At 44.0% G+C, this 23390-nt stretch overlaps 1 protein-coding gene across 1 annotated transcript; it reads left to right on the top strand.

Moving 5' to 3' along the window:
* Positions 1–276: 276 nt before the first annotated feature.
* TEKT3 (tektin 3) lies at positions 277–21560 on the top strand. Its single transcript, XM_028717130.2, has 8 exons — positions 277–400; positions 7075–7698; positions 8586–8669; positions 12261–12331; positions 14453–14596; positions 15523–15745; positions 17858–18012; positions 20497–21560. Exons 2-8 carry the CDS (start codon positions 7120–7122, stop codon positions 20711–20713), a joined length of 1473 nt encoding a protein of 490 aa, XP_028572963.2. The 5' UTR covers positions 277–400; positions 7075–7119; the 3' UTR covers positions 20714–21560.
* The last annotated feature ends 1830 nt before the right edge of the window (positions 21561–23390 follow it).

The following is a 23390-nucleotide window of genomic DNA, read 5'->3' as shown; positions in this document are numbered from 1 at the left end:
CCTGGTTGCTGCGGGACGAGACGAGCCCCCATGCGCGGGTGACAAGAGCTGCAGGTTCAAGAAAAACCCTCCCTCCTTCCTTTCTCTCTTCCCTTTCCACCTTGCCCCCCTGCCCCGCCCCGCCCCGAAGGGGAATAGAGTTACTAGGCAGCTATTGAGTCCTTAGCGACGCCCGTCCCCGCTTCTCCCCCTCCTTTCCCTTCCACCCTCGTTTGGACCAATGGGAAGTGTTGGAAGGATGCGTGTCACAAAGGGCGAGGGCGGGATAGAAGCCTTGTGTGGGAGGGAAGAGCAGGAAGATGTTTCTCCCGGGCATTGGGGAGCAGCAGCCTGGGTATACTGGAGGCTCCCTCCCCTCCAGCCCGTCCTCTTCTCTTCCTCAGAGCTAACCTGCAGACAGGTGAGTAGCAGGTTTGGCAGCAGTAGGGCGAAGAAGAAGAAGAAGAAGTCTACTAAGGAGCCACCAGCTTCCCAGAACACACAAACTGCCTGGGCAGGACACTTTGCCCCACTGCTCCCTGGCTGTTGCACACTGAGCAAAGAAGTAGTCGGAAGATGCTTACTTCACTTTAGGTGCAGGGCCAGTTATCCTCCAAGGAAGGATGGCTTCCTTGGAGACAGGGGGATGCATCTGCCTGTGGGAAAGGAGGCAAAGGGATGGAGAAACTGGTCAGGAGAAGCAGTCAAAAGAATGTGTTCTTGAGCCACCCCCAAATTAATAATAATCCACTGCACAGACCACAAAAGAGCCACTTACTGTCAATAGGTGGTAAGGATGCTGTAAAAAGGGGAGGGCAGAGGTGTGGAAAGTTATGGGAGGGAAAATAGGATATATAGACATATGTAATATTAATTGGGAGCAGGGAGTGCTGGAAAACAGCTTTTCATTACCTTTATTGTCAAGTTTAGGTCATGAAGAAATGTAGAGGTGTGGGATTTAAGTAACAGAAGGAATATAATTTGTTTAGGTGGGAAGAGGATTTGCTGCCATGTGAACATCTTCACCACTTTCTCCATGTTATTCTGTTTCCAAGACCTAAATATGCACTGGATGTGACAATGAATAGATCTTAGTAGTGTGCCTGGAACAGAGTAGCAGAGTCCATTTTTTAAAGAAGAATCATGCCTCAGCAAAAGCACAATATAAGTGCAGACATTAATCCATTGCACAGTGGGTAGGATTGTGCTCTCATGCTTAGTAATAATAGTTGTAGTTGTAGCAGTATAGTTATTGTTATTTAGATGTCTTAAGCCCATTCTGTTCCCAAATACTGTAATAAAATAATGTAAAAAATAAAAGACAAACTTTATCAGTGTAAGAACACATCCTCAGTCCGTGCCCAGTGGAAGAAAAATGCATGTTGGAGAAAGAGAAGTAATATTAATGAACTAGATAAAGGTTAAAGGGCAGCAGATAACACAGAACAGGTACAACAGGAAAATTACAGTGGATGAAATGTATTGGAAGAGTCTCCAGTTTTCATCATTTCTGACCATTGGTCATGTTGGCTGAGGCTGATGCGTGTTGGAGTCCAGCAACAACTGAAGGGCCACAGGTTCCACATTCCCAGTTTAAAGGATGGAGTTAGCTTATTAGCAGGTGGTATGAGAGGGCTATTGCAGAGGGAACTGTGTGGTGGAAAGCCCTCAAGTAAACGTGAGAAAAATGCAAAGGGGCCACAACTGCACAATAAGTTTTGTGAAGCAGTAAGGAGCCAGCACAGAATGGAATGTGATAAGAGTTCTCATAAAGAACTCATCCACTATGAGTACGTTAGAACCATTTGTCCTCTATGGGCTTGGAAGACAACCAAGAAAAAGCTGATGAAGGAAATATTTAGGTTGAAAATGAAGGTGTTTTTAAATAACCATCACCCTGCCTGATGAACTTAGAGAGGCATTGCTATATCCACAATCCACTCTTGTAACCAAAGTGAAGGTTACCTCCGCTGAATGGATTATTCTGTGTTTGTTACTGGATTGTGTATAATGTACGCTGAAGTATTTACATTAGATAGCAATGCATATTAGATTTCCACTAGCATACAATTAGGTAAGTGAAAAGGACAATAGGCTGCAAGTCAGCTTGCGGTCACTTGAGCCAATAATCTCTCTGTGTGGTTACATTCTCCAAGGTGAGCTTTGAAGATAACTTCAGAAATGTTATTATGTTTTTTTCAAAAGACACTGTCAAAGAGCTCTCCTTGGGTGATCTCTCTTGCTAAGTATATTTGTTGCAAACCAGTGACTTCCATATAATTTCTCATATCTATCTATCTATCTATCTATCTATCTATCTATATATATATATATATATATTTGCTTTCGTAGATTTTCACGGGTATAGGTATGCAGGTTTTGGTGTCCTCGGGTGTCTTCCCGTGTAAAAGTTGGGGTGTCTAGGCGACGTTTCGACGAGGTCTCACTCGTCATCTTCAGGCTGGTGCTTTCGGCTTCTTGTTACTGGAACAGAGCAGGATCTCAGTGTTTGAGTTCCTATAAATACTGTTGAGGGGTGTGGTGTATAGCCTCCAATGTTCTGGGCCGAGAGGAAGTTCCCAGGCTAGTGTGCCTTTTCTTCTTTTGTTCCTTAGTTGCTTGAGGGATATCTTGAGTGATTTCTTGAGTGATATCCTGAGTACCACTTAGGTGGGTCATTAGGTGTGGATTAGTTGCTAAAGCCTTTGTGTCTTGACCTCTTGAACTTTGTGAAGAGTTTTTCTGAGAAGATGGCTGTAGTTGTGCTCTGGCTTGGCTTCGTGTATAGGGGCGAGCTGTGGTTTTGTGGCCTGTGCCAGCCAGATCTGTGTAGGGATTGCAGGGGGGTGCAGCATCCGGAGGTGCCATCATGGTTTGGCTACTGGATGGTGTCTGTAATTTATCTGTGGAGAGGGTCTGGGTTTGGGTCTGGTGTGGTTGATTGGTGATGGCGTTCTGTGTGCCTCTGGATCTGGTGTCAGTTTTTGTGGGGAGGGCTAATTTCCAGATGTCTGGCAAGCGGGATGTGTCGTCACGCTTGTTCATGTTGTGAGGGTGTTTCTCTATCTCGATGGCTTCCATGATTATTCTCTTGTGGTGATGTTCCATGTTAGAGAGCAATTTGGAATCTGCAAAATTAATTTCGTGTCCTGTTTCTTTCATGTGTTGGAAAAGAGAGGAAGTTTTTTCTTCTTTTTTGACGGCATTCTTGTGTTCTGCGATACGTGCATTTATTCGTCTGTTTGTTTGTCCAATGTACGTGGCTGGGCAGACTTTGCAGGGTATTTCATAGACCCCTTGGTTTTCCAACTGGATTTTATCCTTGGGGTTTCTGAGGATATTGGCTATCTTTTGGTTGGCGCAAAAGGCTGTTTTGATATTGTGTTTATGGAGGATTTTGCTAATTTTATCTGTAGTGCCCTTGATATAAGGAAGGAGGGCCATGCCATTGTTTTCTTCTGTGTCTTGGTTTTTGGGGGGTGTTTCTTTTTGGATTAGCTTCGTAACCCTGTTTTGCTGGTATCCATTGGCAATTAACACATTTGAGAGATTCTGTAACTCAGTTGTCAAGTGGTCTTTGTCAGCCAGGCGTTTGGTTCTGGAGATGAGAGTCTTGGCTACGGAGTTTATTTGTGCAGGGTGGTGGTGTGATTGTGCATGTAAGTAGCGGTTGGTGTGTGTTTTTTTCCGGTAGATAGTGTGTCCTAGGGAGCCATCAGGTTTTTTGTAGATTAGGACGTCAAGGAAGGGAAGTTGGTTGTTGGCTTCTATTTCCATAGTGAATTGTATTTTGGGGTGTAGGCTGTTGAGATGTGTGAGGAAGCTGTCCAGTTTTTCCTTCCCGTGTGGCCAAATTACAAAGGTGTCGTCAACATATCTGAGCCAAAGTTTGGGTTTGTGTTCTGACTTGTCTAAAGCATTGGTTTCAAAGTGTTCCATGTACAGGTTTGCGATGACCGGTGAGAGGGGTGATCCCATAGGTGCTCCTTCTATCTGTTTGTATCTTGTATCTCCGTAGCCAAGACTCTCATCTCCAGAACCAAACGCCTGGCTGACAAAGACCACTTGACAACTGAGTTACAGAATCTCTCAAATGTGTTAATTGCCAATGGATACCAGCAAAACAGGGTTACGAAGCTAATCCAAAAAGAAACACCCCCCAAAAACCAAGACACAGAAGAAAACAATGGCATGGCCCTCCTTCCTTATATCAAGGGCACTACAGATAAAATTAGCAAAATCCTCCATAAACACAATATCAAAACAGCCTTTTGCGCCAACCAAAAGATAGCCAATATCCTCAGAAACCCCAAGGATAAAATCCAGTTGGAAAACCAAGGGGTCTATGAAATACCCTGCAAAGTCTGCCCAGCCACGTACATTGGACAAACAAACAGACGAATAAATGCACGTATCGCAGAACACAAGAATGCCGTCAAAAAAGAAGAAAAAACTTCCTCTCTTTTCCAACACATGAAAGAAACAGGACACGAAATTAATTTTGCAGATTCCAAATTGCTCTCTAACATGGAACATCACCACAAGAGAATAATCATGGAAGCCATCGAGATAGAGAAACACCCTCACAACATGAACAAGCGTGACGACACATCCCGCTTGCCAGACATCTGGAAATTAGCCCTCCCCACAAAAACTGACACCAGATCCAGAGGCACACAGAACGCCATCACCAATCAACCACACCAGACCCAAACCCAGACCCTCTCCACAGATAAATTACAGACACCATCCAGTAGCCAAACCATGATGGCACCTCCGGATGCTGCACCCCCCTGCAATCCCTACACAGATCTGGCTGGCACAGGCCACAAAACCACAGCTCGCCCCTATACACGAAGCCAAGCCAGAGCACAACTACAGCCATCTTCTCAGAAAAACTCTTCACAAAGTTCAAGAGGTCAAGACACAAAGGCTTTAGCAACTAATCCACACCTAATGACCCACCTAAGTGGTACTCAGGATATCACTCAAGAAATCACTCAAGATATCCCTCAAGCAACTAAGGAACAAAAGAAGAAAAGGCACACTAGCCTGGGAACTTCCTCTCGGCCCAGAACATTGGAGGCTATACACCACACCCCTCAACAGTATTTATAGGAACTCAAACACTGAGATCCTGCTCTGTTCCAGTAACAAGAAGCCGAAAGCACCAGCCTGAAGATGACGAGTGAGACCTCGTCGAAACGTCGCCTAGACACCCCAACTTTTACACGGGAAGACACCCGAGGACACCAAAACCTGCATATATATATATATCTATATCTATATCTATATCTATATATATATATATATATCCCCACCTGGTCAAGATTACAGTTGGCTATGCTATGTTGACTTTCCTTTACTATGTCATCACCATCAGTCAGGGCCAACATTGCAGAGCTTGATTTATATTTGTGGTGTAAATATGATTTATATGTATATAAATAGTGGGTTTCCCCTGCTAGATATATAGGCAGACTACTCAAAAAGAGCCCCTGTATTGGGATTTGCTTGCAAACGTCTCACTTCTGGGATTGTGAAAACAACTGCACATGCACTTTGACACAATGGGCCAGTGCAACTGGCTGTTAACTGGAAGGTTGGTGGTTTGAGCTCACCCAGGGATGGCTGTGGGCTGGATTCCTTCATTGCAGGTGGTGGGACCAGATGACCCTCAGGATCCCTTCCAACTCTTCTCTTCTATTATGATTCTAGGACATGGATTGTGCAAAGTAGATGTGGGAGAGAGAATCCATTTTGTACCAATTAGCCCTTGGAATTAGCCCAAACTACAGCAAACTATGTGTGGACATCCTTAAGAACAAGGTCCATCTCCTTCAGCATTCTGAATTGAGAAGCAGCTCTGGCTCCAGTTGCTGCACCTCAGCATTCCAGGGTGGGAAATAAAGAAAATCCCACATGCCTGAAACTTCCCCATCTCCCCTTACTTATATTGCTGTCAGGATGCTGTCAGCAGCTCCCAGCTGGTTGCCCAGGAAAGTATAAAGACAAGGAAAAGTTTCTTACAGTCCTTTTTTATTTCAATCTTTACAGAGAGAGGCTATAGAACCCAGCCTCTTGGATAATGGTGTTGGCATGAGTGAATCCCCACCTACCACCTCTCCCATTTCCTCATTCGTCGTCATCCTCATCATTTCCTCTATGGGTGCTGCTAAGTGCCCTCTGTCTTTGAGCTCTCTGCTCTCCTACTTTTAAGGCTCTCCGGGTTCTGGAAGATGGAGGGTCTGGAATGCTTTCTAATGACAACGTGTCAGCCAGGTGTTGCTCTGGCTCTCCCATGATTTCCCAACCTCCCCTCTCATCTGCCTCTGAGCTGCAACCTCCCTCAAGCCCCTGTTGTAAGTCTATAATGTCTTCCTCTTCCTCCCCCCTGAAAGGGTCAGGATGGGGAGGTGGTCTCCACCATTCCTTCTCTGCCTAGTCCCTGACAACTGCACTCTCTTATCCCACCCCATTGCCCACAATTCCCTCATCTGCAATACTTACGCTTTGTCATTGCTGCATCTATTGTCATTGCCATTGATGCAGTGAGATAACTAGGTAAGAAAGTGACTCATTCAATAACACCTTGTGAACTTCATAGCTGAACGGGGATTTGAATCTGGGTTTCCCACAAACAAGTCTAATAACATGCTACAGTGGGGTCTGTAAGATGGCAGGTGTAAACCCCACTAATGAGACTAGTAGAATAGGCTTGTTAATTCAGTGTCCAAAAGCAAAAGAGGTGCGCTCTCTCTCTCTCTCTCTCTCTCTCTCTCTCTCTCTCTCTCCAGATTAACCCATTGTTTTTCTATGAATTTGCATTAAAATTGGGTTCATCATGGGACTGACCACCTTGTTGCCATGAGAGCTGCAATGGAACTGGACCAGAGGTGTGTTTGTCCTCTTTGGAGAAGTTGTTTGTATGAAATGTACCACTTTCTGTTATACGAAGCAAAATGCTGCTAGAGTTGGGTGCATAGTGGTAAGAAAAGCAATATATGGGGGTCATGGTTGCTTAGACACTCATAGACAGGAACCCTCTCTAGACTACCTGCACAAGTGTTCATTAAATGTGTTTTATTTTTATAGCTCTTCTTTGATATAGGAAACTTGATTGGATAGACATTTTCAATCATGGAGCTTGTAGGCTCTACCTTGACGGCAACATATGCCCATCCAAGACCAACGCCCTCAAATTTTCTGCCGGCCATCAGCACCATGGCATCGAGCTATAAGAACAGATTCCCTCACTATGCCCTGACCCACAGCTTGAGCCTTCCTTGGAGACCTAGTGCCTATTACAAAGTCGCTGCTATCACTCCAACTTTGGCCCCCTTCTCCAAGAGTTCTCAAGGGCTCACGCCATGCAACATGCTCCCCTATGTTTCCAACAGAACAGCACTCTTCACTAGGTACACTCCCGAAGACTGGTATAGAGCTAACCTAACAAATTTCAAGGAATCAGAGGCATCACGCCACAATGCCGAGAGGTTGAGGGTGGACACTTCCCGGATGATTCAAGACAAGGACCAGCAGATAAGGAAAACCCAAACGGAATCAACAAGAAATCTAGGAGAACGAGTCAATGACATCATATTTTGGAAATCAGAGCTCAACCACGAGATTGATGGAATGATTGGGGAGACAAATGCTCTTTCAGATATGAAGAAACGACTTGAAAGAGCCATATTAGAAACAGAAGGGCAACTCCAGGTAAACAGGCAGATGGTGATGATTATTATATTAATACCCCACCCATCTGGCTGGGTTGCAGTAATGCGCAGGTGGTGCTGTGGGTTAAACCACAGAGCCTAGGGCTTGCCAATCAGAAGGTTGGCGGTTCAAATCCCCGCAACAGGGTGAGCTCCCATTGCTCAGTCCCTGCTCCTGCCAACCTAGCAGTTTGAAAGCACGTCAAAGTGCAAGTAGATAAATAGGTACCGCTCCGGCAGGAAGGTAAATGGCGTTTCCGTGCGCTGCTCTGGTTCACCAGAAGTGGCTTAGTCATGCTAGCCACATGACCTGGAAGCTGTATGCCTGCTCCCTCGGCCAGTAAAGCGAGATGAGCGCCGTAACCCCAGAGTCGTCCGTGACTGAACCTAATGGTCAGGGGTCCCTTTACCTTTACCTTCAGACTACTAGGGGCCATGCAAACACAGCCATGCAAAACTCTGCTTAGGGTTCACCTGAACCCATTTGAGGTTATTAGGCAACGATCCAAATCATCAATATATGCTCTCTCTTTTGGCAAATGAGCACACCAGAGCTGTGTTAGGCTTAAGAAGCCTGCCTTTCAAACACTGGTACTCCTACTGCATCTATGGCTGGGCTTCGCGGCTGAAGTTCAAGCCGTGCATTTCATAGACATCTGAAGGCAGCCCTGTTTCTGGAAGCTTTTAATGTTTTATGTATTTTCCTTTATATTTTGTTGGAAGCCGTCCAGAGAGGCTGGGGCAACCTAGCCAGATGGGCAAGGTGTTCTTGTAACAGTGATAAGTTACTGTTCTTGTTTTATTCCATAATATACTACTTTATACCACTTTACATGCTAAAAACAGAGAAAGATAACTTTCACCATTTTCCCCTGTAATGTCAAACAGGTAGCCCAGGAATGTCTGCTTCACCGAGAGAAGAGGATGGGCATTGACCTTGTTCATGATGATGTGGAAAAACAACTAATGACAGTGAGTTGCCCGTTTAGTACATAACATGAAATTTGTAGTTTTTAACTGTGGGCTAGTGGTATGTTGTATAGTAAGTAGCTTTGAACATATATGCAAGTGTTTGTTTATAGCAGGGTTGGGAAGCCTTTGTTCTGTGAGATGCCGTTGGACCTCCAATTCCCATCAGCTCCGGCCACCATGGCTAGTGGTCACATATGATGAGAGTTGTGGTCCAGCAGCATCTCTAGAGAACTGCAGGTTCCCCACTCCGAGTTTGTACCCTGACCTTTAAAACAGGGGAGGTCTCGGAGTCTTAAATGTGGTCTGCACAAGGCCAGATTTAGGTTTGATGAGGCCCTAAGCTACTGAAGGTAATGGGGCCCTTTATATGTCCAGCTGTCCTTTGTCAACAACTAATTGTCAGTGTTTTTTGTTGTTGAATATATGCTATATGGTAATTTATGGACCTAATAGGTATATAAAGCCATTTTATTTGTTTTTTATCTTATATTTTGGAAATGCACATCCAGTTTTTTTCTTTAATTTTTTTGGTGCCCCCAAGAGAGTGGGGCCCTAAGCTATAGCTTGTTTAGCTTATACGTAAATCTGGCACTGGGTCTGAACGGTGCTGTCCTTGTCATCTCTTTCTCCAGCTGTTAACAATACAGAGAGGAGGAGCATTTCAGTGTACTTCACTTAAATGCTTGTCTTCAGGGTCAAGAGCAGGTACAGAATAAAAAAAGTCAGGAATATCCACATCAAGCCTTTGCTGGCTACGCAGAGGTAACTTCAAACTGATACACATTAACCTCAGCCATTGAAAGTTGAGGAGTGGAGGCATATGAGAAATAAGCATGGAAATAAGTGTAGCATCCTATTACAAGGGATAAATGCCCAGCGAGTATATTGCTATAGTGCTGCATGTTGAAATATATTTTTAGTAGAGAGGCAACTAGTATGGAAATGGAGGATAGCAAAGTACTGACTAGGCAGTCCACCATCCGAATCAGTTCAGCAGCAGCCTGTCTGTGATTTATTTTTGTTCTTCCAGTAGTTCCTGGACAGTATTTAGGAACCTCGCTGGAGCCCAATCAGGCAGGAAGAACAATTTTGTATTTATCAGTGCTAGCCTGGATGTGCCTCCCAGCCTTGCTTTCCATGGTACATCCTGCCTCTTAGTCTTCCTGTATTTGCACTGCCTTCTCTCCAGTGTTTACTTCTTCATCCACCACCACTAGTGTTCCTTGCCACATGAACTGTCTGCTTATCTTTCATTTTCTTCCTGTGACATCTTTTCCCTGTGATCTCTGATAAAGATTTGTCCTATAATTACTGATTCCCCTCAAACATATGGTACATGCATACAGTGCTAGTCCTGCTGGAGAACATTGAGCTCAGATTCTGGATCAGGAACTTCTCAATGTAGCTCAGTTCTGGCCCACCCTTGCTGACTATTGAGGTGCTTCAGGTCTTCTGCATGGTGTTTCCTTCATCACAACATTTCCCGGCAAGAAAGGTAATTGGGCAATGCAGAGTCCCTTCTCACAATGTTATTTTAAAATCCTGTGTCACCTCCCATGATCATCGATGGAAGATTTCACACTGACGTCAATAACAGCAGCACCAGCCCATTTCCAAGCCATCAATGTTCCTGCCACTCTGTCCAGAGCACAAATTTTGTTCCCTTAGAAATAGCACCGGCCAAGCCCTACTGTCATTTGTTCCAAGGTGCTTATTAGCTCATGAAAGCAAGCAACCTACAGCACAGCTGGACGCCACAAGCTATCTGGAGGATGCTGTCATCCAAAGGAAATAAGGAGTTTCCAATAGGGAGCGCCACATGGAAAAATCCAGTCCTTGGGAGCTGCCTGTTTCTTCATTTGCCAGAGCCAAGGCATGTGGGTATCAGGAGAGCTTCAGACATTAAATGTGTTTCTGGAAACCAAAGTCAAGCAAAATTGACTCTGGTTTGCTGAGAATGTATCACAGACAATTAGACAAATCCATAGACAATAAGGCTACCAAAGGCTACTAACCATGATGATGGTTCTACTCCCAATGTTGCAAGCAGTATGCTTCTAAATACCAGATGCTAGAAACCACAGAAGGGGAGAGTACTGCTGCACTCAGGTCCTGGTTGCAGGTTTCCTGGGAGCATCTGGTTGACTGCTGTAAAAATAGGATGCTGGACTAGTTGGGCCAATAGCCTGATCCTACATAAGGACTGTTCTTATGTTCTTAAGTGGATAGTAAAGGAAGAAGCATGTGTGCAAGGTTCTCTACCCTGTACTAACCACCACTGCTCAGGACAGATCTATAGGCTAGTTTGCTCATTCACCTTTTGTAACAAACACTGGATTGGTTACAGTTTGGATTTCTTTGCACAGTCAAGAAATTGGCTATGCCCACTGTATTGAAAATGAGAAGCAGAATCACTTTCATCACTCCTGTATTGGGGACCAAGCCTTCTGTATGAGCAAAAAGCAAATGGCCCATCTGTCTTGTCACATTAGCATTAAAATTACTAGCCTTAATTTATATGTTGAATTTCTGGCAAGCTTCTCAAAGCAACTTACAACATGTATGCTCAGAGATATAATATATCATGAAATGCAATTATTATACAATGTAAAGGGTGAAAAGAATTAAACATGGCAAGAGTTAAAATTAGAAAGCTCTAGTCAGTTATTATAAGGGACGCGGGTGGTACTGTGGTCTAAACCACTGAGCCTTAGGCTTGCTGATCAAAAGGTCAGCGGTTCGAATCCCAGCGACGGAGTGAGCTCCCATCTTGCCAACCTAGCAGTTCGAAAGCACGCCAAAAAGTGCAAGTAGATTAATAGGTACCACTCCGGCGGGAAGATAAACTGCATTTCTGTGTGCTGCTCTAGTTTCACCAGAAGCGGCTTAGTCATGCTGGCCACATGACCCGGAAAAACTGTGGAGCAGACAAACGCCGGCTCCCTTGGCCTGTAAAGCGAGATGAGCGCCGCAACCTCAGAGTTGTTCACAACTGGACTTAACTGTCAGGGGTACCTTTACCTTTACCTAGTCAGTTATTGCAAATATCAAGGGGGGAACGGCTCTCCAGTCCAAAAGAATACTTCTGATGACTCAAGTTATTCTGAGCATGCAGTGGTCTTAAGAAGACCTTGTATTACCAGTCTGCAAATTGAGACTTTTGCGGAAGGGAATTCCAAAATGTGAATCCCTGCAGTGCCCACCTACCAATCTGACCCAACAAATAGAAAGGAATTTCCGTTGGTCCTTTCCAAACAATCTTAAAAGGGAGGACCACTTACTCTTTTACTGGAACAGGGATAGCCAATGTGATGCCCTGCAGATGTTGCTGGATTCCAGCTCCCAGTAGCTCAGCCAGTATATCCAATGGTCAGTGATGATACAGTTTTGTATTCCAGCAACAACAGGAGGGCACAACATTGATTACTCCCATGCTAATAGAATGGCAAACTACTAACCATCTTGAATTGCATTTTTCTTCCGATGCTTGAGGAGGCCATAAAGGAGTGGATTTTAAAACTGTAATTCACATTATCCTTCATTAATCAAGGGAAATGTTGACAGGATTTTTTGCTATTGTAACTTGATCAGGAGGTTGACGTCATCCTATCATGCCAAGAGAGAATGAGAAGATACCTGGGTAAGACAGCGGCCCAACTTGCGTAAGGAAAATTTTAATCTCCACCTTTCTCAAAAGATCTTTAAAAACAAATTTTGATGCAAGCACCTCATCCGTTTTCCCTGTAGTGCAACTTGAGGGGGAGAAAAGTCTCCAATATGCTTCTTGGCCTTTTCATTCAACAAGACCAGAAAGAAACCAAATGTCTGGGAGAGTTACAAAATTGCCTTCTAAACATACATACTAAAAGGCATATGTGCAAGAGTAAAGAGGACCCTGGAAGTTAGCTCTTTAGCTAGGGGGATAATGGAAATTCCCTATGGGAGAACAGCTTGCCAAATCCAGTGTGCATGCCACCTTATAGGAACAGGGAACTAAAAGAATGTGAAACTATGGTTTACAAAGCTGGCTTGGTTCCATTAACCATAGTGAAGATTAACCACAGTTTTAGGGTTCAGACATAACACTTAACTGTTTAATGGAAGCAGAAGCTTTTCATCTCTTCCATGTAGCCGTGCCAGAGGGGAAGGGGGGATGCACAAACCCAGGGCTCACGGGCTTGTACTCATCACACTAAGCTTAGTTTTGCATGATATCTGAATCCAACCAATCAGAAGGGATAGATATAGCAGAGAGAAAGGCAAGGGAAATCAGGACAATAAATAATCTCCAGCAGCCCAAAGAGCTACCCCGATAGCAGTGCACAGATTTGATCCAGATGTCTCTCCACATATACTGAACTTGTTAAGTTTTACAAGAGACATCTGCCACTCGTTGCTAAAGTGAACTGTTTTTCAACATTCCCAGTTATGGTTACTGTTGAAAAAAGTGAAGTGCAAAAATACAGATTTTTTAAAAAAATATTCATATCCTGCTCCTAGGTGGGACTCCCAGTGGTCTCCCATCCAGATTACTGAAGCTTGTTTTAGTTCAATATAAAGCAGCTGATGTTCTCCTTCATCAGGCCCACATTTTAAAAAATGATATAGATACCATAAAATTAGTCAACAAGTTTTAACTATCTATCCTACAAAGTACAACATTTTCTAATTAAAAAAATCACGTTCTGGAGTGTTGGATTAGTGGTTTTCACAACAAACACATATTATGCAGACACCACACACACTTATGCTGAAAAGCTGATTAGGCCAGGGTTGCTAGATGTGTGTACACAGTGGGTACATGTGTGTATGCACATCACATGTGTGCTTGTACTTGCTGCAGCATTTGCAATTTCATCTGTGCCAAATATCCACCTGCATACAACTTTGGTATGGAATTGGCACTTTGGTGGAATTGAAATGTTTGGCTATATGATGGTGTAAAACAGGGGAGAGGGGAGCCTCGGGTCCATGAGGGTGAATGCAGACCTCCAAGCCTTTCTATATTGCCTTCTGGAGTCCCCCCAGTCCCCCCACCACTCCTCAGCCGCCCACCCCTACTGACCGACTTTTGCACCCACCTGGAGCACTTCTTCCCGGCTTGTATGTATCCTTGCTCTCTGATAATGCTTCCCTGTATGGAGGACAGATAAGGCCGAGTGTAAAGATACCAGCCTACTGCACAAAGCTAACATTTACACTCATTGCTCTGTCAACCTTTGGCCCCACCCACCCATGGGCATGTGGCCCCCAGAAGGGAAAGTGGTCCTCAGTCTCAAGAAAGTTCCACACCCTTGCCATAAAGCCACTTCAAAGAGAACAATGTGCTTCTTTGGCTCAGCCCTAGTAATAATGTACGGAATCGTCTTAAGTTCTTCTGCCTGAATGCTCAGTGTCTGACCAGACACTGCATGAGATGTTAACTTCTTTACAGAAGATTTACTGTCTATAGAGAAACCATATCTATGTTCCAAGTGCAAAATGTGCTGTCTCTACAGGAGATGAATGCATGGTGTAAGGCCAGGATTATAACCTCTGGCTTGTGCCCTATTACACAAGTTGATGATGTATGCAGTCAGATCTGCCAATACAATACTGGAGTTGTTTATCATAGGAATGCCATAAACATGAAGTAAGGATTTAAAACTGAACATCATACCATTGTCATGAAGGGGGAAAAATAGAAGGTTGAGAAGGTGGTCTCGGGGTGTGTGTGTGGCTATTTATTTTATAACTACTCAGGTTCTTTTCCCTTGAGCATCTTTTGACCCATTTTATTACAGAGCCAATAGGGCAGCCCAGCATGAACTGGAGAAAGACCTGAGTGACAAGCAAGCAGCTCAACGAATCGATGACAAGTGCCACCATCTCAGGAACACATCTGATGGCATTTCCTTTTATCGAGGCGTCGAGCGAGTCGATGCCACGTAAGTATCGCCTGGAGCTTGGTGTACAAGCACCAGATCTAGCTGTAGAAGGCATGTCAACAGAAACAAGTATTGTGCTACAGCTGACACTGGGCGATGTCAGGTTTCCTCTGATACCTCATCCATGAAGACCATCGCCTGATACAGATGATAACACATGTGTGTTTGAGCCCCAAACTGGTTTGGGAGCATAGAACTGTAGAGTTGGAAGGGACCCTGAGGATCATCTGGTTCAACCCAGGAATATGCAGCTGTCCCTTACAGGGATCGAACCTGCAACCTTGGTGTTATCAGCAACCATGCTCTAACCATCTGAGCTGTCCTAAGCAATCCATCTGTTATTCACTCTGTTTCCAAAGATCAGGCTGTAAGTGCTGTTGCGTATGGCACAATCCATGCACAAGGGGAGAGGTATCAGTAGGCTTGGGATAGCCCCAGGTTTGCAGAAGGGTGGGGTGGAATCTAAGGTGAGAGGTGAAGAAAACCTCAAGCAGCCCAATAAAAACTGAGCCTGCTCAGTAGCCACAGAATGCTGGCTGGCTGTTGCGGGTGTGGAGGCAAAATGTGGGTGGGAGGGGAAATGGAATGGAGACACAAATGCAACGTTAGTGTTTCTGGCTTCTGCTTCTTCTTCTTCTTCATTTAAACCCCTTTCCCTCCCTATTTCCCATCCCGAATTCCACAAGTAATCTAAAAAGATGCTCCAGAATTAGCATCCAGAAAATCTACTTAAAAGCAGTTACAGTGCACTTGTTTAAAAAACAAAACAAAAGTCCAACTAGTACTCGTGGAAATGTTAAAGCGTGCAATATATTGCAAATGTATCTGGTATTCCTTCTGTATCCTCCAGGCTTTATTATTTCAGGAAGTCCCATGCAAACGATGTGTACAAACTCTTTTGTTTGTCTCTTTTTGTGCTTTCCCAGGATTTCTGTGCCAGAATCCTGGGCCAAGTTTACTGATGATAACATTATGCGCTCCCAGAGCGAGCGGGCTGCCTCCGGCAAACTCCGGGATGATATTGAAACACTGCTCGTGACGACTGCCAATGAGATGTGGAACCAATTCAACAAAGTGAATGTCGCCTTTACCAACCGCATCTCTGAAACGGCTGATGCCAAAAACAAGATCCAGGCGCATCTGGCTAAGGTGGGATTCATTTCCAAACTTTCAGTTTGGGGTTAACTGCCTTCCCCTGCCTGCTTGCATGAATTGTCTGGAGCTAAGCCAATGTTGTGCCCCCCAGATGTGGCTGGACTACAGCTCGAGGCATCCAAAACTGTTGGCTAGGCTGGCTGGGGTTGGTGGGAGTCTGCACGTGATTGCAGGACTGCACGTGATTGGCTACTGTTGCTCTTCTTTGTGCCTGCTATCAGCTTGTGGCACACACCACAGCCTTCTCCAACCTCCTGCAGATCTGCTACAAATCCTTGATTCTATGTGCCCAGCATTGAAAGCATAATAAATTGCATAGGAATTGCATGATGCCTTCACAAGGCGTCCCCCACACCTGTGCAACAGTGTATACACACAGCAGCTAGGGCTGCAGTTCTGAAACCCTGAACAATAAGCTATCATTGTACTGAGCAATTTTGGGTGGGGAGTAAGAAGCCTAAATCCAACCTTTCCTCCACCAGCCCTCCAAAACATCAACATGATTCCTGCTTATTTTACAAGGCATGTTTCAAATGGATTTATGTTTTGTGTCCTATTTTATGGATTAAGGCAGCATTTGAGTGTGGCGTTGTCGTTAGAGTGTAGAATTGGGAAGATCTGGGTTAAAATCCGAACTCAGCCATGAAACTCAATGGGTGCTGTTTAGTCATTCCCTAGTTGTCAGACTAACCTATCTCACAGGGTTGTTCTGGGAATAAACTTGTTGTCTGGAGGGGGGGTGGATGTGTGCTGCTTGGTTAAATGTACACTTACCTGGGAGCAAGTCCCATTAAACTCAGTGGGGCTTAGACATCCACAGGATTGCATTTTTTATTACTTGAATTTCACTATAAAAAACATTTTCCAGAACAGAAAGGAGTACTGTCCAGTCTGTTGAGGAGGTCTGTAATCTTCTGGCTCTCTGTATTAGCAGGGGCATCCAAATGGTACATTCTTATAGTTAAGTTGTGGATCTTTCTCCCACAATAAATAGGGACGACCACCAACTTACATGGCTTTGGAAGGGACTCAGGCAAATTGAGGGAGGATAAGTCTATCAATGGCTGATAGTCATTATGTCTATGGTTTATCTCCACTGTTGGACGCAGTATCCCAGTTGCTGATTAACAACAGCAGGAGAGGACTCTTATGATGGTGTCTTGCTTGTGGGCTTCCCACATGCATGTTTTTGGCTACTGTAAGAACAGGATGCTGGACTAGATGGGCCATTGGCCTGATCCAGATGGACTCTGACAGCTACATGCTGAAAATATATTTAAAGGGAGACAGCAACACTTGGTGAAGGTCCTCCCTTTTTCCCCTGGGTGAGCAAAGTGAGATAATGAATTGATGTGGCTTTTCTACAGTAATTAGATTGTTTAATCTCAGAAACATAGAGCTGGAAAGAGTCCATAGAGAGTTCATGCCTTGAAGAGGAACTCCTCCCCCACAACATGGGGGTTGTGGGAGAGTAGAAGAAGAGGGGAAAAAAACATGTATTTTTAAGCCTCCAGTGTTGAAGATTCCATAGTCTCCAGGCAGCTTTTTCCATAGTAAATCTGTTATTGCAATTAAAAAGTTCTTCTTGAATGTTCAACATAAATCTTCTCTTTCATCCTTTCCTGAGAAGCACAATATTTGTTTTTTCTTGTTCCCCAGTCTTCTTTCTGGTCAGCTAAACATGCCATATTCTTTCACTCTGTCCTCAAAAGAACTCATCTCCAAGTTATGGGCATAGCCAGGATTTTTGTTAGTGGGTGCAGAACCTCAGATTTGTATTGAGGACAACAGATTGGGGCAGACTGTTCTATGCTGTATAATTCTTGAGATGAGTATCCTCATTATTCTTGGGGATCCACTGCTTTTAGAGAGTTATTCAAGGGGCTTTCAGATGGAAGACCATTGAGTCAATGAGTCACTGCACTAAGTCTGGGGAACTCTATTGAGTCAACACACCAGCTTCTGGATGGATTCAGGTTTTATTACAGAAGTGCAATAATAATAAAACATGCAGTGGGGGAAATCTCTACTAATGTACATTCTGTATTTAAGACAGGAAGACATTTGTTGTTGGGTTTTCAAACCCCTTATTCCTCCAACTTTCAGACTCTACAAGAAATCTTTGAGACAGAGATGACTATAGAAGCACTTCGTAAGGCCATCAAGGACAAAGGGTGTTCCTTGAAGGTTGCCCAAACACGTCTGGATGAGCGCTTGCGTAGACCCAACATAGAACTCTGCCGGGACTCTGCCCAATTACGGTAAGCAAAGGCAGCCATCTTGCTTCATTGTGGGGAAGGCAGGAATGTGATGCTGTTTGATGAGTCTCATAAATTGCTACAGCCTTCCATGCCCTTTGAAAATAGGAACATAGGAATCAGCCACATACTACAGTACAGGCAAATTGTTCATCTTACCCAGTATTGTATCTTCTGACAGACAGTGGCACTCCAAGAGATCTTTCCCATCACTTCATCCTTTTAACTGCAGGCACCAGAAACTAAACTTGTGGCATCCTGCATGCAGAACATGTGCTCTGCCACTGAGCTGCAGTCCCTCCCTTGAGTAACCAGCCCTACCAGCTCTCCTTTGATGTCTACAGTCTTTTATGCCTAGAGGCATCAAGGGTCCAGCGACACATTTGGATGAACCGCATTCATAAATCATCCGCAGATGAATTAGCTCCCTGGGCTTATGGTAATAGTGCAATGACCTTCCGCAAGGCCTTTGTACCTTCTCAGGAAACTTGTTGGAATACTTTCCTCCTTCCTCTGCTGGAAACAAAGCACTGAAACAAATTCTCCATCTGCTCTGGTGTGGTCTTGGGCCGTTATGACTGTCCCCTGCCATGCAATGTTGAAGGTGTCGTCAGTGCTCACCAATATCAACAGGAACTTCAATCACACATCTCTTTGCATGAGATGGGTCCTTTTGCTAAGAATTAAAATGCTAGATTGTCTTGTGTTTGTTTTCTGGAAACAACGAATCCTCTTGGACAGATGAAGGAGTATATTTACTCACATCATCTGTGAAAGCCAGCATATTTTCCTGCAGAAGTCCAGTTTGGTCCTGGGCCAAACAAGATGTAATGCACGTAATTCCATGCAGTGTTACCCCAACAACCCTTGCTTTAAACAGTAAATGCTGCTTCTGGGGAGAGACATGACTGGGACTGGATCAATGGTAGAGACTGAGAGGGGTGCTTAGGCTTTTCCAGACCAGTGATTTTGCAGCTTTTCTTTTTGTTATATGCACTTGTATGTCACCTCTAAATTAACCCTTATATCTCCACTTGCCATTAATTCAGCCAGCAAAGCCGACTAGTCCTCTGAACTTAATTGTCTATTTCAGGCATAGGCAAACTCGGCCCTCCAGATGTTTTGGAACTGCAACTCCCATGACCCCTAGCTAACAGGACCAGTAGTCAGGGATGATGGGAGTTGGAGTCCCAAAACATATGGAGGGCTGAGTTTGCCTATGCCTGGTCTACGTCATCACATTTTGTGTGTGTGTGTGCACAGACTAGGAAGATATTAATCGGACCCAAACTCTGCAATTGATGTAGGGAGACACATAGGGTTAGATCCTGTCTAAGGCTGCACATCCACCTTCTATCCCCTATTTTGATGGCTAAGTGATGGTAGTTAGGATGCAGTGCAGTTATCCCTCTACCAGCTAGATAAAAGCACAGCTCCAAATGGAACAACACTGCTGGAGCTGACGCAGCAAAAAGAGGGGGGGTGCCCCACCTTAACATTTCTGCACTTTCCTAACCCTTCCTAGAGTTGCTCTTCTAGTTGCAAATATTTATGTTAACTTCCTTAGTGGATTTAAGTGAGGCCTGTGAGCATCTAACTTATTCTGGATCTAACCCACAGCCAGAAGATGCAAGCGCATATTCAGGTTATCCTGACTTTCTGACTGGTTAGGTATTGTGAATGAATTCTAGATCAGCTGGTTCCATCTTATATAGCAGTAACAAAGAACGACTGTTTCTTCTTGCACATTTCCTCTGACCTCCTTGGACCGGCCACAGCTGGAGACAGGAAACAGGGCTAAATGGATTGTTCGTCTAAACCAACATTGGTATTCTAAGGTTCACTAACTGGAAACAAATGGGCCTCACCTTAGAGTGCCCCCTTGGCACACTGAGTACTTTTATTTACCTTTCATTTATTCACCACTCTTTAATTTGTGAATTCTGCTGGGTTTTGCCTACTCACATTAGTTGTCAGAGGAATGTGAACCCCATAAAAAACACACACTGACAAACCAGAATGCCAAAATGAGAACAGGAAACCACAGCTTTCCATTCTTTCTTTTTTTCCTCTTTCCCCCCTAAGTGGTACAGCCTGTCGCATGGACTTATTCCGTAATTCACTCTAAAGTTTTGTCTTGCTCATTTCATGGGGGAAAGGACTATTTACGACTTTGCTAAAAAGTACTGTGCTCGCTCCCTAATGGAAAGAGAGCCTGCTGAGCTCTATCCTGAGCAAGGAGATCACAACTATTTTATTTTGTATTGGATGCCACCAAGAAGCAGACGGAAGATTCACTAGCCAACCCCTCCAGGGATTGTTGAATTACAGCTCCCATCACCCCTGACCACTGGCCATGCTGATTGGGGATTTGGAGTCCAACAACATCTGGAGGGTACCAGTGTGGCTAGAAACATGGAAGGGAGGACTCCCTAGAAAAATGGAAAGCAGAGAACTTGCTAACATTCTTTCTTATGTTCCATGCAGCCTTGTGAACGAAGTGTATGAAATTGATGACACCATCCAGGACCTTCAGCAGAGGCTAAGAGATGCAGAAGATACGCTCCAGGCACTGGTTCACACCAAAGCCAATCTAGAACATGACCTGGCTGTCAAAGCAAATACACTCTTCATTGACCAGGAGAAATGCATGGGGATGAGGAAGACCTTCCCCAACACAATGAGGCTGGTGGGATATACATAGGCTGGAGCTAACCCTCAAGACATTGCGTGGGGGGATGGGAAATTACTAAAGAAGTATGTCTAGGGGAGGTTTGCTCTGTTGCACTTTTATGAAATTTTGAGGTGTTTATTTTTGAAGATATGACTATATTTTCGTTTATTAAAGCATGCTCTGCACACGAATTTAGCTATCTTCTATTTGATGTGTCTTCCCTGTTTTCTATACTGATGTTCTTTCCTTTATGGGATCTGCATGCACACAATGTTTATTGTGGGCGGCCTATGTCATGCAGTCCAATCCAATGCATGTTTTTACTTGGCAGTAAGCCCCAATGAGTTCGATGAAGCTTACTCCCAAGTAAGTGAGCATAGGATTGTGTCTTATGCCCTGATCAAATACAAAGAAAAGTGTGTGCAGAAGGGCAACTGCGTGCCTCTTTCCTTGAGTTGAGAGCTTGATTCTGAAGCTAGTCTGTTAGTATTCAGAACTGCCAATTGTCTGTTCATGGAGTGGACTGAGGAAGGGAGACTGAATCCAGCCTTATGTGCTCCCTTCCCTCCACCCAAGCAAATGATGGATTCTGAACACAGATTATCTGATTATTTTTTGTGTTTGTGCAGCGCAAGCTCCTGGACCAGACAGAGCCAGATCTTATTCTTGTCATCTCAGCCTAAAATTTTAGGCATCTCAAATTGCAACATTCCTTTGTTTTATTTGAATGGGGTAGATGACACAAAGGTGTCTGATTTTTTTTAGCAATTAGTGTCATTCGGTGCTGATATATATTTTGTATTTTTAGGTACATGGAAAGATAAGCATGAATGATGTGACATCAAATAAAGAAACTTCCCAATATATACCATCCTAAGCTATCAGACTTTTATGTCTATGTTTATCTTCATCATTTTCCTCACTCTAAGGAAATTTCTGCATGTCTGGTGTAATACTGTTATAACACTGTCTGTGCACCACCACACAGCAGAAGCATGTGCTTCAGTGACTGATGATACCTGGCAGCTCATCAGCATGGCCACCAAGGTAAATTTAGCAAAACATCAGCTTGGTTCCTCATGGAAACATTTTGCACTTACTATGTTGGCATAAACAATGAGGCATCTCAGAAAGGAGCTGAAGATATAACAGACTGACCCATCCTATTTTAAAAACAGTAAGCCCTTTCCATATGAGCTTACAAGCCCAGCTCGTTTGGAGAGTGCAGCCAGAGTTATTTTGGTGGATTTGGATAGATACATTTGAAACTTAAAGGCTTCCACTTATAAATCCACCCTCTGTAATTAGAAATCGCCAACAAATCCCTTGATTCCCAAATGGGCCTATAATGAGTATAGCATTCTGAAGGCTGCTGTCAGGCAAAGTAGCTAGGTTCTGTTGGGTTCTCAATAAGTCACTTCTTTCTTGCTGAGAAAATTCAAACAGCTCATATGTTGTTACACCTGCATATACTGGGCTCTATTCTGTGGGCACCACTTGCCACAATATGTCCAACAGCATGTCTATCTGGTGCTATTTTTCTGGAAAGGGGGGTGCCAGAGCTCACTATGAATGCCTCCCATGTTCTCTTATAATGACCATGGTGCCCACCTGAGAGGTGCTGGAACTGAGTTCCAGTGAGTTCTGACTGGAATAAAAAGTCCTGTATCTGTCTTATCCATCTATAAGGGACTTGGGGCCAAGGATGGAGCAGTTGGGTTCCCATTGCCCACTGCACTGAGTAAACACATTTCCATGTACACATTTCTGCTTTTCCACTTCTTGGCTGAAATCTCAGGTGGTTTTTCTTTTCAATGGGATTACCAAGCTCCAACCCTAGAACAGCCACAAATGTTTATTTAGTTGTCTAGTCTGAAGATGCCTCTGTTGTTTATTGCCTCTTGTTGTCTCTCTGGCGCCATGCCAAAGCACTGCCCTTGGCAAGATCCTGTCCTACAATTTTTGCATTTTGGCAGAGTGTCCTATCGGGACAGCAGGTCCAAACAGGAAGTAATTATTCTTGGTGACCTTTTGCACCAGCAGTTGGATCTCCTGTCGACTAAATATAGCCTCCCTCTGTTTTATACATAACTTCAGGGCTTGTTCATATTGAAGGCAGATTTTTAAGGCTGTTTGGCCCAATATTCCATGTCCTTCTTTGGATTAAGATCTTCCTACTACCTCTTTGTCTACATACACACCATACATTTAAAACACATTTAAAGTGCACCTCTCTCCCCTCACCCACAATGAATCCTGGGAAACTGTGGTGTTTAAGAGCGCTAGGAATTGTGGTCCCATGACAGGTAGCCAGGATTTATTTTTTATTTTTTTGAGGGAATGTGCTTTAAATGTATGGTGTGTATTCAGCCTTTGCTTGTCCTTTTAGAATCTCTTGCCTACACAGAAATAAATTTAAGACCACTCTAATCCGTTTAGACCTTTAACTTTCCTGGTAACTGATATTACAGGAGCAATATGTGGCAGTGTTCCTTTTTGTTTGTTTGTTTTGGACAGGGATGTGGTTTTTTAACTGACATTTCCTAAGCTCAGGAATTTCAGGCATTGCTACTGCTTTGGGGACCAGGGCTCCCAAATTTAGCATGGCCAAGTTGCTAAATGTTTCCATTCTTGTGGGCAGCAGAAAGATATGTAAGGAAGCCATCTGAAAAGAAAGATAGGGCTCCTGTAATTATTTAGAAGAGGG

The sequence above is a fragment of the Podarcis muralis genome, chromosome 2 (assembly GCF_964188315.1).
Source record: "Podarcis muralis chromosome 2, rPodMur119.hap1.1, whole genome shotgun sequence".
NCBI classification, from domain to species: Eukaryota; Metazoa; Chordata; class Lepidosauria; order Squamata; family Lacertidae; genus Podarcis; species Podarcis muralis.
The sequence above is the reverse complement of the archived record's forward strand: the minus strand, read 5'-3'. Positions and strand labels throughout refer to the sequence as shown.

Bases quoted from the DNA above. Each gene is read 5' to 3' on its own strand.
- TEKT3 (XM_028717130.2), top strand. From the start codon at position 7,120: ATGGAGCTTGTAGGCTCTACCTTGACGGCAACATATGCCCATCCAAGA. The intron at 7,699-8,585 runs GTAAACAGGCAG...AATGTCAAACAG, and splicing joins AAACAGAAGGGCAACTCCAG to GTAGCCCAGGAATGTCTGCT. The intron at 15,746-17,857 runs GTGGGATTCATT...TCCAACTTTCAG, and splicing joins TCCAGGCGCATCTGGCTAAG to ACTCTACAAGAAATCTTTGA.